The 13,558-nt window shown below is 42.8% G+C and overlaps 1 protein-coding gene across 2 annotated transcripts; it reads left to right on the forward strand.

Annotated features, from left to right (window-relative positions):
• Positions 1–223: 223 nt before the first annotated feature.
• On the forward strand, positions 224–12,557 carry stap2a (signal transducing adaptor family member 2a). Of its 2 annotated transcripts, none has more exons than XM_042064170.1 (11): positions 224–435; positions 3,387–3,458; positions 3,656–3,775; positions 4,180–4,236; positions 5,294–5,445; positions 9,322–9,453; positions 9,733–9,802; positions 10,102–10,204; positions 10,424–10,519; positions 10,932–11,063; positions 11,632–12,556. In XM_042064170.1, exons 1-11 carry the CDS (start codon positions 334–336, stop codon positions 11,688–11,690), a joined length of 1,095 nt encoding a protein of 364 aa, XP_041920104.1. In that variant the 5' UTR covers positions 224–333; the 3' UTR covers positions 11,691–12,556. The 2 variants fall into 2 exon arrangements, with proteins under 2 accessions (XP_041920104.1, XP_041920173.1); XM_042064239.1 differs by lacking the exon at positions 224–435 and adding an exon at positions 1,054–1,490 and having other exon boundaries at positions 11,632–12,557.
• The last annotated feature ends 1,001 nt before the right edge of the window (positions 12,558–13,558 follow it).

A 13,558-nucleotide genomic window follows, 5' to 3' on the forward strand; every position in this document is an offset into this window, starting at 1 on the left:
ACTTGTTAGTTTATTCTGTCCAGGCTGTCACTAAATTAAATGTTTTGTTAAGAAATAAGAAAATCTAATTTCTATGATTTAAGAAACGCTCAGGTATACTGTAGGCTACGCGCAAGGTGTTGTCCATATTGCCTTTTACGAATACCTTTTTATGCATTAAACTGATACCCATTGAACCCTATTACTATCGCTGTGCCGAGACGTGGGTATAGGACCCCGTTCGGAATACTATTCACGGATATCCCCAGTGATCTATCATCAGAAAAAGGCGTGTCATTTCCCAAATCACTGTAGCAGCCTCTTTGTCCTGTTAATCCGTTGCTGGCGGTACATATGGCGGCTGCTCCAGTCAAGCAGCGTACCGGTGGATCCAGAGCGCAACTGCCGCCGTGTTATTACGAGGGATACCTCGAAAAAAGAGGGCCGAAAGAGAAGGTGAGCCACTTCAGTCGTGCATTTCTTCTGTCTACATAGACAATAAATATAGTTGATGGGCTACTCCCGGAATGCTGAGTATTAATTCCACATGGTTTCTATAAGTAACCATGGGTAGCCTGAGAGTTCACTGCATGGGCGAGGCGGGCTTTAAATCCCCTGCTTTTTACAGATGAATGCAATATTAAGTCCATCCCTGTTATCCTAATGATAATGTTGCTTCAATGAAACACTTTTTTCTTATCGAGGAAAAGGCAACATTCGTCTCTGGCACTGGCAGAAGCACTTGCTATTTAGGCTAGACCATTTTCGAACACCTTTCGGTCTTTGTAAGTGCGGCACTACTCGTTAATTCAATTATTTTTTTAAATAATTATTATTATTTGATTGGTGCAATTAATTGATGTCGAATTGCAATCTGTCACATTCGCTGTCGTTCATTCCTTGCCATTCCAGTGACTTTGCCAGTGAGAAGACGCCACTGTCTCCGACTCCGCGTCAATGGAACAATCGGACGCATTGTAGCCTATATTATCTACTGCCAAGAGAATTTGGTGTTGTCATCCTTAAAACGATCCCACATTTCCTGACATGCCTCTGGAAGCCTATATAGGCTATGTGTGTGTCTTAGTGCCCTATTCAGCGCTAAAACATTCTACAGACTATATAAGGAGACGCTGACATGATTGTATCATCTTTATCTGGACATACCCAAGTGTCATGGACTGCGTTACACGCGGGATCAATGTGTAATATTACAGCTACTGTAAACATTTTCTATACGTAGTGTCATGACCTGTCTTAACTGACAGACTGAGCGCGTTTAGCTAAAGGCATGGCAAGGACGTCCATTTCACAAAAACAGCTGATATTGGGCCAAAGGGGGTTCAGGTGCAGGATGTGTAAGGAGGCTGGGCCTGGGTCAGATTGGGAACAGCTGTGGCCCAGCGACGAGTGTGCTCGGAGCCCCTAAGGGAGCTGTTTGGGCCTTTTGTCCAAGAGAGATGCAGGTTACAGAGAGCTTCATGGGACTGGAGGAGATGATTTATGATTGGGTGCTTTAGATATTTACAGCGTTTTAGCTAGCTTTGGAGTGTGTGACAGTCAATGTAACTCTGCAAACGCATTTAACCCTTAATGTTATGTAGCACATACTGATTCAAGCAAACAAAGTTAGGACGTAATACGCCTATAAACATCTGGTCATTGTCAGTTGTTTTATTTATTTACTTAGTATGCCACTTTTTGTAGTGACTCGGCAGAAGTGATAGCTCTCGCAGATAGGATAGGTAATGCCCTCACCATCTCTCTCTCTCTCTCTCTCTCTCTCTCTCTCTCTCTCTCTGTATAACAGGGCCATAGTCATGATGTCAACATTGCGGGGGTCTGGGAGACCCCCAAACAGAATTTCAATACATTTCCTGCTATGCAAAATAATGACTAAAAACCACAAGTTAAGTTAGTCCACGCCGCTAACAAAAAATGCAAAACCACCAGGACAGGCTATGCATGGGGTGAGGTGAGGCAGAAAGAAGAGGCGCCTGTCTTAGTAGTCTATTCCTGAATCCTGTCCCTTTCAAACTATGTTAAAATTGTGTGATTAGCTAGCCTAGAAACCTAGACGCACGCTAGCGGCAGCCAGGGCTAGTCTAGCAACTCTCCGTTGGCTTGTGAGGTCGGAAAATTAAACTTCTATCAGGCCAATCAAATCGTGTATAGAGTCGTTAGGCGGGCTTAACATAATGATTGATGGCAGAGTTGCAACGGTTTGGCTTGAATTCCCTGCTACTTGAAAACAAATAAGATAATGTTGCTGTTGGCAAACAGTGTGACATGAGTTAAGCTTTTATTAAGTTGGCAAAAGTTTGAACTAGCCAACTAGCTCTGGTGGGAAACGCATGGGACTCATAGCGCTGTCCTATTGCCTGCTGAGGGAATTTGAAAGACAACTGATTATCCCGCCCCTCGCACTGAGCACTGCGAACGGTGAGTGCCCAGACCCTACATTTTAATGTGGGTCTGGCTCGTCAGGCTAGTGATTAGCCGCATGCACAATAAAATCAAAATAGGCCTACAAATACAAATCTTATAGACTACAGGTCCAAACCGTCTTAGTTAAAAAAAAAAAAAGTAATTAGTCAAAGAGCCATTGCATGTAATGTGTGTGTGTGTATGTGTAATATAGAGGTTAACAAAGATACTCTAGTTTGTCATTTATTTTAAGTTATACATTTTGGAGACAAATGGAGTCATACCATAGGTTTACTGTATATCCAGGGATGGATTACTGAATGGGCCTACTGGGCCCAAGGGCTCAGGGGGCCCTGAAGCCCAAGCCTCTGCGTGAAGTTGCTTCTTCTCCACCCTTCTCTTCTCTTCCACAAAACTCACAAGAAGTCATCATTTAAAGGGTAATTTTTCTAATTAAAAATTTTCTGGGGGAGCATGCCCCGGACCCCCTTACATCTTAACTGGGGGGCCTTTTTGCATCTGTGCCCAGGGGTTCATAATCTATCCATGCCTATGTCTGTCAAAAGTTTGGAATACCCTAATTGACTTAACAATTGATTTGTGGTTTTTAGTAATGATTTTGCATGGCAGGAAATGTATTGAAATTCTGTTTGGGGGTCTCCCAAACCCCACCACAGCTTTGGTCCCCCCGAAAGGACTACGGCCTTGCTGTGCTACACCTTTCAAACAAGTTTTGTGAGAACTGTACCGGTAGCTTTTGCGATATTGTTGACAAGCCTACCGCACCACAGGCGTATGGTGCAGATGGAAGCTTTTGATAGCGCACATCAACTAACGACTACGGGCCTGCTGTATAAAAGGGATTGTGTTGTGCAAGTCAGCTAATAGACTGCTGGATGAAATGTTGAAAATATGACTGACAGTTCTCAGATGATGATGAGGTATTTTGCTTATTGTTGAATCTGTCTGTTGTCATGCAGGTGTCTCGACGGCTGTGGACATGTCTGTGTGGAAATTCACTGTATTTCTTCAACAACACCAAGGACACACATGTGAGTTAGAGAGGGTGTCCAAAACAGGTCTTAAAGAGTGCAATGGCTTTTACCAGGGTCTCAAACTTTTTTAGCATTATTGCAGCTGCATTGGTAGGAATTCGGAAAGGCCACTTTTCATTTACCTGTTCATATGTGATTTAAATCTATGATTATGTATCTCAGCGCATAATTATATGCCTCTCTGTGTGAAATAGTATGTGGAGAAGCTGGACCTGAGTGGCTTTATCTCATTAGCGGATGACTGTGGTCGGGACAGAAACCTGGAAGCAGCGCGCCTCAGTCTGCGCTTGAAGGATGGAGAGACCAAACTGACAGTAAGGCTCTGATCCATCAGGACTGATTACCACTCTGGTGCAGGGATGAGAGAAGACATGCCATCATACCATTGCCAAGGGCTCTCTCTTTTTCACTCTCACTCACTCACTCACTCACTCACTCACTCACTCTCTCACTTTCTGTCTTTGTCTCTCACACACTTTGTCTTTGTCTCTCTCACTCACTCACTCACTCACTCACTCACTTTCTGTCTTTGTCTCACTCACTCATTCACTCACTCACTCTCACTCACTCTGTCTTTCTCTCTCCCTCTCTACTTCCACTCATAGCTCTTTGTGTTGTGTTTTGTCTCCTCACATGAAACCCATAAATGTATCTTTCATGTAGCAATCCTTACTTAATGTCTCTTTGTTTTGTCTTTCCCTAATATCCTCTGTCACAGGCATCAAATCTGGAAGCACGTGAGCTCTGGAAGGGATTCCTCTATGCAGTTGTGGAGGTCAGTAAATGCTTACTCTGTTTTCAAATACCTTCAGATATTTTAGTTGCTCAAAAGTTTGTACTTTTAATAGTTGTTGCGATTTTGGAAGTGGAAGTAGTACAGAATTGTTATTTTTTTGGAATATTTAAAGACATGAGAGTATTAGGGCCACACATGAAGGAAAAAAAGAATTGTGCCATGACGAGATTAAATTCAACATGTCGACTTTACAGTTGACATGTCGACATTAAATTCAAAATTTCGAGAAAAATCATGTCAATTTTAATCTCGATGTATCAACATTAAACTCGAAATTTCAAGAATAAAGTTGACATCATATTTAATCTCGACATTTCATCTTGACATGTCCATCAAAACTAGTTTGGAGAGAGAGCGACCGTTCCAAATCCACTCCACTGAATCCGGACAGTCAGTCTCAGACTCAACAAAATGCCTTGTGTAGCCCAGATGATTTTGGTGAAATTGTACCAGAATTGTTCCGGGTTTAGCAACAACTATACTAACTATTTTTGAATGTCGAGAATAATGACAAAATGATATTTCAACTTTATTCTCAATTTCGAATTTAATGTTGACATGTTTAATCTTGTCATGGCAAAAATATTTTTTTCTTCATGTGTGGCCCTAATACTCCGTCGGAGTATTTGGCCTTGGTCAAACATTGTAACATTTTTTATTCTAGCTTGAGGTTGGGTGAGTAGCTTCTCTAGTGATGTTCAGGGTTAAGCCTCTTGCCCTGTGCCAGAAATGAATTTGTCAACTGGTAGTAAACATGTTTTTTTGTATGGGCAGTCATGGGGACAGCCTCTATTCTCTGATATTGCTCTGTTGACATTCTGGTATTGGGCTTGACTAATCTACATCAGACGAGCTTTTCATCCTCTATTATGACCATTCAAGCCAAGCCATTCAATCAGCTTTTCTCTCTCTCTCTCTCTCTCTCTCTCTCTCTCTCTCTCTCTCTCTCTCTCTCTCTCTCTCTCTCTCTCTCTCTCTCTCTCTCTCTCTCTCTCTCTCTCTCTCTCTCTCTCTCTCTCTCTCTCTCTCTCTCTAGCTTTCTATACCCAGCTCTCTGACTCTTCTTCCCGGCCAGCTGCACATGCTGAAGGAGGTGGTGGAGAAGGAGAAGCTCCGGCGAAAGACACGCTCCCTCTCCCGTGCGCCCTCCTCCCCCCTCTCCCTGCCCCTGGTGGGGGAGATCCCTCCGTGAGTCTGCTCTCACCCTCATCTCCTTAGCCTCCTCAGGGTGTGTGTGAGACTCTATGGTACTCTGTGGTATCACTATATCTATGGTAATCACTGTTTTATTATGACCGCCGCGCAGCGAAGCGGCGGTCATATAGGTTTAGTCATATTTTTTTTTTTTTTTTTTTTTTTTTTTTTTCTTTTTCGCATGCCCAAATTTCCGTCAATGATTCCCGGGACACTGAAAGACCGGGGTACACGAAACTTGGTGGACATGTAACCCCACATGGATAGCATGGAACCATCGTTTTTCGTTTTGATCTGTAGCCCCCCCGCTGAATTGGACCCCCCGAAAGGAGGGTAGGGCAGACACAGTTTTCTGTGAATATCTCGAAAACCGTAGGGTTTAGGAGGACCATTTTTTTTTTGTATGTTGATCTCAAGGGGCCATGTCAACCCATTCCATAACCACTCATTTCATGTATAGCGCCACCTAGTTAAACACAAAAAAGTAAAAATGAGGTGGTGTAATTGAAGGTATCTGTGACCTAACATAGTCAAAACTGCACGAAATTGGAAGTGTAGGATCATTATGACACCCTCTGTATGCACGCCAAGTTTTGTGGAATTCCGTTCATGGGGGGCCACACAATAAATTAATTTATGTTACTATACACCAACTGGCCTGTAGGTGGCCGGAGACAGTTTTCTGTGAATATCTCGAGAACCGTTGGGCCTAGGAGGTCCACCTTTTTTTTGTATGTTGGTCTTAAGGGGGCATGTCAACCCATCCCATTACCACTTATTTAATGTATAGCGCCACCTAGTTAAAAATTAAAAAGCAAAAAATTAGGTGTTTTCATCTCAATATCTCTGGCTGACAAGGTCAAAACTGCACGAAATTAAAAGTGTAGGATCATTATGACACCCTCTGAATGCATGCCAAGTTTTGTGTACTTTCGTTCATGGGGGGCCTTACAATAAAATAATTTATGTGTACATTTAGTGACGTACACCAACAAGGATTCCCGGGACACTGAAAGACCGGGGTACACAAAACTTGGTGGGCATGTACCCCCACATGGATAGCATGGAACTGTCATTTTTCGTTTTCATCTGCAGCCCCCCCGCTGGACTGGACCCCCCGAAAGGAGGGTAGGGCAGACACAGTTCTCTGTGAATCTTTTATGGTATGTTGGTCTCAAGGGCCCACATCAACCTGGCTCATAATCACTCATTTGTGATTTGCCCCCCCCCCCCCCCCCCCCGCCCCGGTCAAAAATGAAAATGCAATATTATTCTGCTTTAATCGCCCCTATCTTCAGTTAAGATGTTCAGAACTGCACCAAATTTTATGTGTATGATTGACCTGATAGAATTTCATCCATGGGGGGGGCTAAAAAAATTAGGTTATGTGTACATTTAGTGACTGTACACTCACTGGCCTGTAAATGGCGGTGCACACATATAAACATGCACACACACAGGCACCCACATACTATCGGTATTAGAACGGCCGATACATAATTACAAATTCAATAGGATCAAAAGAAAGCCAAAATATTCATCATCATCATCATGGCTGCATTTTCAGTATTGGCGATAAGTAGTCGTTTGTCCACTAGATGGCGCATCGTTGCAGTGAGATGTAATTTTTTTGAAAGTTAAAAGTGTGTTGAAAAAATAATGGACACTTCCTACAAGGACTGTAATTTACCGCAGCGAACATCTAATAAGGACAGGACGATGTTCACATGAAGTGTAAGTGAGGATGAAGTGAGGATGTTTATCGGACATGCTTGGTTTTTACTGCAGGTACGTTAATCTTGTAATATCAATAAGGACCTAGGTAATGTTACCGTTAGCGTTGGTTGAGTGATGGAGGCCCATTTGATTGATTGCATTTGTAGAAAACTATAAATGCGGTTATACCAAGCAAATTGATAGCAGCACTGTTTGTATCTTTCGACTGTCATTTATTGCACGTGCTACAAAATCATTCTGTGCAATGGAAGATTTACCAACGTTACACCGGTCTGATACAGTTTTGCCTATACATGCGTGAGACTGAGACGCCTGTTTATTTTGTTTTAAGTGCGTGCAGGGTGTGAGAGGGGAATCGATGTGCTTTGATTCCAGCTTGGTAGTTGTAGTCTGTGAAATTAAAAAGCACGTGTGTGTGAAGTATCCAAACAATGACACCTTCATTTCATTATGGCTGCTTTAGCAACACACCTTAAGCTACTGTGTAGTGGGTCCCATTTAGAAGTGGCTACTTCAGTCGCGCTTTCCTTGACTCATGGAACTGCGTGAATGTTATTCCAACTTTTCGCCACGATATGGCAGTTTAAGTCCGCTTGATACTGTAAGTCGTAAGCCATTGGTTTCCAAAGGAGATTTTATTTGTGTCGCCAGCATAGCCTATTGACAATTTATGTTGTAAATAGGCCTACCTTATAATCCTACCTGTAGCTTAGGGAAGCTAACAGCTTTCTATTAGGATCTAGTTTGTTAGTTACAGTTTTGTCATAACTCCCTAATGCATTTTTGCATTTAGAATAGCCAGAGCGTGTATATCTCAATCTGAAAATTAAACAATATCGGGTGCCTATGGACTAGGCTGGGTGAACCCAGCCTGATCTGCCCGCTATTTATTTTTTGATTTCTTAAAAGATTGAGCTTGGTCTGATGAAAGCCAGACTAGCCATGGACCTCAGTTACACAATGCAAGGGAACATGAATCAGCCTATATTTGCACGAACAATAACGGACAAAAGCTCTTCAACTTTGGCCCGTTAAAATGTGTATGAACAGTCTAGCGACGCATTTCATCAAGGCCCATTTGGACATGTCAGTTATTTGCACCACTGGTTAGATGTAAAACAGCATTTCGTTTCAGACTACTGTTACTTAATTTGTGCATTAACAATAACGTTTCAGACTACTACTTAATTTGTGCATTGACAATAAAGTATTACATGAACTAAAGATGACTAAAATCTTATGTAGAAGAAGAAATATTCACAAAAAATCCATCCATCCAAAAATGACCTTTGTTTTTGATAGCTGTTGAAAACGGCATGGAACTGACAGAGATGTTTTTGTTTATAAATACACAAAAAATAAATAAATAAATAACATTATGCTGATACCTTTTGCTTTTCCCAAATACAATGTAGCCTACAGGTGTAAGTGACCTTTCATCAATCCAGTTGCAATGGATGAACTGTGATTAACTGCCCTACTTGTGATTGTTTAGAGATTTTAAAGGTTTTATAACAATGCTACATCTTCTTTGGCTATTCTACAATCTATTCACCTTTTCAGCACCAGTAGGCTACTTTCTGTGCAGCCGCACACACACACTCAGGCATGCCAAACAAGCATACACAAAAGTTTCAAGAGTGGGGGATGGAGTAAAATATGGAGACAAATTGAAGTGTGATTTATTTTCGCGGAACGGATGTACAGGACTGAGCGGCGGTCATATTTTGTACCACTATGCGGTACATCTAGTTGCATTTGAAACCAGCATGCTGGCTTATCATTCACCCATAGCACGTGAACTTTCTCACGTTGTGGTTGTGACTGACTGACTGTGCGAGCGCACGCATGTGTGTGTGAGTGCACATGCGCGCATGTGCGTTTTGTGTTTGAGTGTAGATGCAGCTCAAAATAAAACTAACAGGGCACTCAGGCTCTAAGCACTTATAAAACACAAAGTTGTTTTATTATTGACCCAGTCCAATGTGCCTGCTGTATTGACATCAGAGTGTCTGATTGTACATGCAGCAGCATGTCTGTCTGTGTGTGTGTGTGTGTGTTATATTGTAGACTGTAGAGGAGCTGTCGTGCGTGTGTGGTGGTGAGGTTGTGTGACAGCTGTGTGCTGCCTAGGTGTTTTCGGCCTGTGTCGCGTGTGGAGGCAGAGGTTTTGCTGGAGAGGTACCCTGACTGTGGGAACATGGTGCTCAGACCGGGTCGAGACGGAACCTCACTGGCTGTCACCACTAGACAAGATCTCAACGGGTAATGCCCTCACCATTTCTCTCTCTTTCTTTCTTTCTTTCTTTCTTTCTTTCTTTCTCTCTCTCTCTCTCTCTCTCTCTCAGCTGCAGTCTCTTAATTCTATTTGGTTATATCTATAATGCATTTTATCAATTTAATCATTTTGTCAAATTTACCACAATATATTTTGCGGCCATTTCCTCATATCATCATATCAACAGTGACTTAATTATATACTGAGACAGACCAGAGTGTTGGCCTCTCCTCCTGGTCTCATTTTCTCGTGGCTTCCTCCCCTAGGTCCGTCTTCAGGCACTATCGGGTTACTCAGAAGCAGCAGGGAGGATATGTAATTGATGTGGAGAATCCGGTATGTGCGGTTGTTTCACTTGAGTTGTATGCAAATAGTATCAAATCATCTTCTTGACTATATTGCTGTTGTAGACAAAGACCATATTTTCTGATTAGGTTACCCTGCTGTCCATTTTTTTTAACCCTTTCAACTGATTATTGACATTATTTAGATAATGCTTTGTAGGTTACTTCATAGAATAGGTAATGTTGTTGAAGCTATCATTAGACACTAATGTGTAGTTATGGATTATTTACTATGCATGACATCTTCACTCTATAATATCATTTAGGCTAACTAATTCTCTGTTTTCTTAGATCCCGTGTGAAACACTCTATGATGTTATAAACGCTCTTGTGGAGAAAACATCAGGGACCCTGCAGCCATTCCTACTGGAGGAGCCTTACGAAGAGAATATCAGTAAGCCACAATACATATGCACCAATGCAGATCTCATTCTACACAGAGTACATTCATACATGCACACAATTGCATGTGCATTTCTGGATCCTCCTTTTTGCATTTAGTTGCATTCTGTACATTAAATCATATAAACCATTAATCATGCAAAACTGTGGATCCATGTTGTTTTAACGTGTTCTTTACAACTAAGCAACATGCCCCTTTTTTGTCCATCAGCATTTGTGTCATCTAATGATGAGAATGGGGAACGAACACTTCACTGTGTGCGCGGTGGGCCACCCTATCGAGGCCCTGCTCTGCCACCGAAACAAGGTAAGCATATAATGATGATCAATGTTACCAGCCTCAATATGCGTATTAGTGTATGTGTGTCTCTGTATGTTTGCATAAGCTTCTGCACGTGTGTTTGTGATGCTGCATGACTGTTTATGGTCGAGTATTTACGAATGGCCGAGGCAGCTCGCAAAGATGAGTGTAGGAAAGGGGACAGAAAGAGTCTCAACAACTGAAGCATTCACAGGGGGCCAAGTCTGTTACTGAGCCAAGGCTCAGGAGGAAATGAATGAAACCAAAAGTTTGTTTTGGCATTTTGGCACAGCGGTGGGCTTCCTGTGTGATATCTCACTAGCCTTTTCCACTCACTCCTTTCATTCCAAGCAGACTTTCTTTCTTCCTTCTTCTCTCCTCTGTGTTCTGACTGCTTGCTCTCCCACCTTTAATTCAGCAGGGACAGACAAATGGTCGCCGCGGCACCAGGCGCTCTCCCAGAGTGCGTCTCCCCGCTCCTTCTCCCCCACAGAGACGCCGCTGAGCCCCATGAAGCGCCTCACCCTCTCGCCTTCTCCTCTCGCACAAAGTAGGTCATGGACATGGACACTGGTTTTGCCTTTCACAAGGAATAAGTCACACATAAATATAAACAAACACACGCACACACTCTCAGTCTCTGTCTCACATACACACACACACACGCGCGCGCGCACACACGCACACATGCAGTATCCTTGACTCACTCAGACCTTAAGACCTCATCGACATATGCTATTGTTAACTCTTTGTACACAAACAATGTCCGGTCTTGCCTAGAGTGCCTATACACTCAGTTACACCCTCTTTCCTTACTCAGACAGACTGTAAACACACACACACACACACACACACACACACACACACACACACATACATACTCGCCCGCTCACTCACCCACTCCAAATGAATAGGGGCACAATGGAAGCCTTGTGGCCTAGTTTCTGAAACAATCCGGGGGCAGGACGAGACTGTCAGCACAGGCAGACGTCTCATTCATGCTGCCTAAGGGCCTACTTCCTCATCCCCAGTCAAGACTCAGTCTTCCTCTCTTCCTCTCCCCTTCTCTCCCCTCCTCTCCTCTCCTATCCTCTCCTCTCCTCTCCTCCACTCCACAGGCTTCACAGAGGAGCTCAAAATGAAGCTGGAGAAGAGACAGAAAACCAATCAGGAGTGAGCTGTCCCAGCTGGCCCCGCCCCTAGCTGCTGCTGCTGTGCCACTCAGCTCTCCTCTCTCTGCCAGTGCCTTCTGTTATCACTCTGTGTCAACGGGATTTCATCAGACGTGGTGCATTCTGGTGAACTCTAATTCAAAATGTGGTGCGGTCTCTTTGGAGGTTCGGATAACAACTACAACAAAGACGATAACTACAGCCAAATACCATTTGTGAGATCTGGTCAACAGAGCTCTGCCCAGGTGTTGGAGAAGATCACTCAAATTCATCAGGTTTACTACAGGTCAAAGCTCTACCAGCAGCCACTACTCTGCAATATATACCTCTCACTGTAAAATCTTTTCTGTCTGAACAGTGACCTGTCCACCTGGCATTCAGGATAAACTCCGGATGCCCATGATGACACCTCTGGGACAGAACTGGGCACCGTGTCTGTGATCTGACGATAGAAACTGCCACTCTGCAGAAAAGGGCAAACGTTGTTTATTTTGTCTTTGGTAAAGGTCTGGACAGAAAAAAAGAAGCACACAGAGAACCAATCAGCAGCATGTGGCCTCATTTGATTAACCACTGAAGTGACTGCTACTAACCACATCTTCCATCGTGACCCTCTAACTAACTATGAACCACAAGATACCTTAAAAGGATAGTACTTAGTCGTGTTCGTCCATTACATTTGTGTTGATGCCCAAGCTCCTCTCTGGTTGTGGAGTTTTGTCTGATGTTTGTGTTTGACTGTCTACCTGTGCATGATCCTGTCTTTTGCATACATTTGCTTCTTTTTGTCCTTGTTTTTGTATTATTTATAAAAAAACAGTGTTATTTATAATGTCAAATTTATGGTTGAATTAAAAAAAGGTTTTCGCATGGGCAGCTGTCAAATCTTTATGTTTTTACTATGGACTCCAAAGATCAGAGCAAATCTACCATCTCATTGTCATGTAAGAAAGTTTACTTGGGTACATTTCAATACATGTGTGAAGACATTAGGTTCACTTGAGCACATTTTTGTGAACTAATTAACATTGTGCATTTTCAGATAATTCCTTTATAAGTGACTCTCTTCTAAATCCACAAACTTACTTGCTGTAGGCCTATATCTAATGATGTTAAGAAATCTGGTATGGAAGTGTAGCCTGTATTTTTGCTACTCCATATTTACCTGCAGGGGGAGACAGAGTGCATAAAATAATTATTGTTCCCCAGATGGTTGGAGGATAAAAGTGATATCTCTCTATCTCCTCAGCATGTCTGCACCAGTCTATGGTCTGCACCCATCTATCTGTCCCATCTTGTTATCTCTACATTTTTCAGAGTCAGAGAGACACTTTCTTCACCAGCACCTATCAATACAATATTAACCTGTATCCTATCAAATTGTGCGATTATGCAGATTATGCTGTTTTAGGTCAAATGGGGGCAAAATCAGATTGTCCTAAACCATGTTCAGCCTGAGCGTCACATGTGACAGTGTCATTGTCTGGTACGTAATCACTCTTCCCAGCACTGGTTTATGATACGTATGTAGACATTTGATCTTATTCCAGGCACTCTGTGGCCATTGAGCCACAGCTATTGAGCATTAGCACCTAGCAGCATTTGGATTCCTTTCCATACCCACAGAGGCCCCTGAACATGTTGTCAGTCCCTGGAGAACTGCGGAAAGCCCTCTGTACTTGTCATTGTCTAATTAGTCTTTTCAGCGGTGAGACAAAGCCCCCTCTACCCCTTATGTGTTGCAGACTGAGCAGGACCTGTGTAACTTTGGCGGGAAATCAACAGCTCAAGTGAACAGACTGGAGTGGGTGTGTTCTTCGACTGGATAACATTTAACAAGTGTCTCTCATTCATTTTCTCTATATTCCTTTCT

The sequence above is a fragment of the Alosa sapidissima genome, chromosome 1, assembly GCF_018492685.1.
Source record: "Alosa sapidissima isolate fAloSap1 chromosome 1, fAloSap1.pri, whole genome shotgun sequence".
Taxonomy (NCBI): Eukaryota; Metazoa; Chordata; class Actinopteri; order Clupeiformes; family Clupeidae; genus Alosa; species Alosa sapidissima.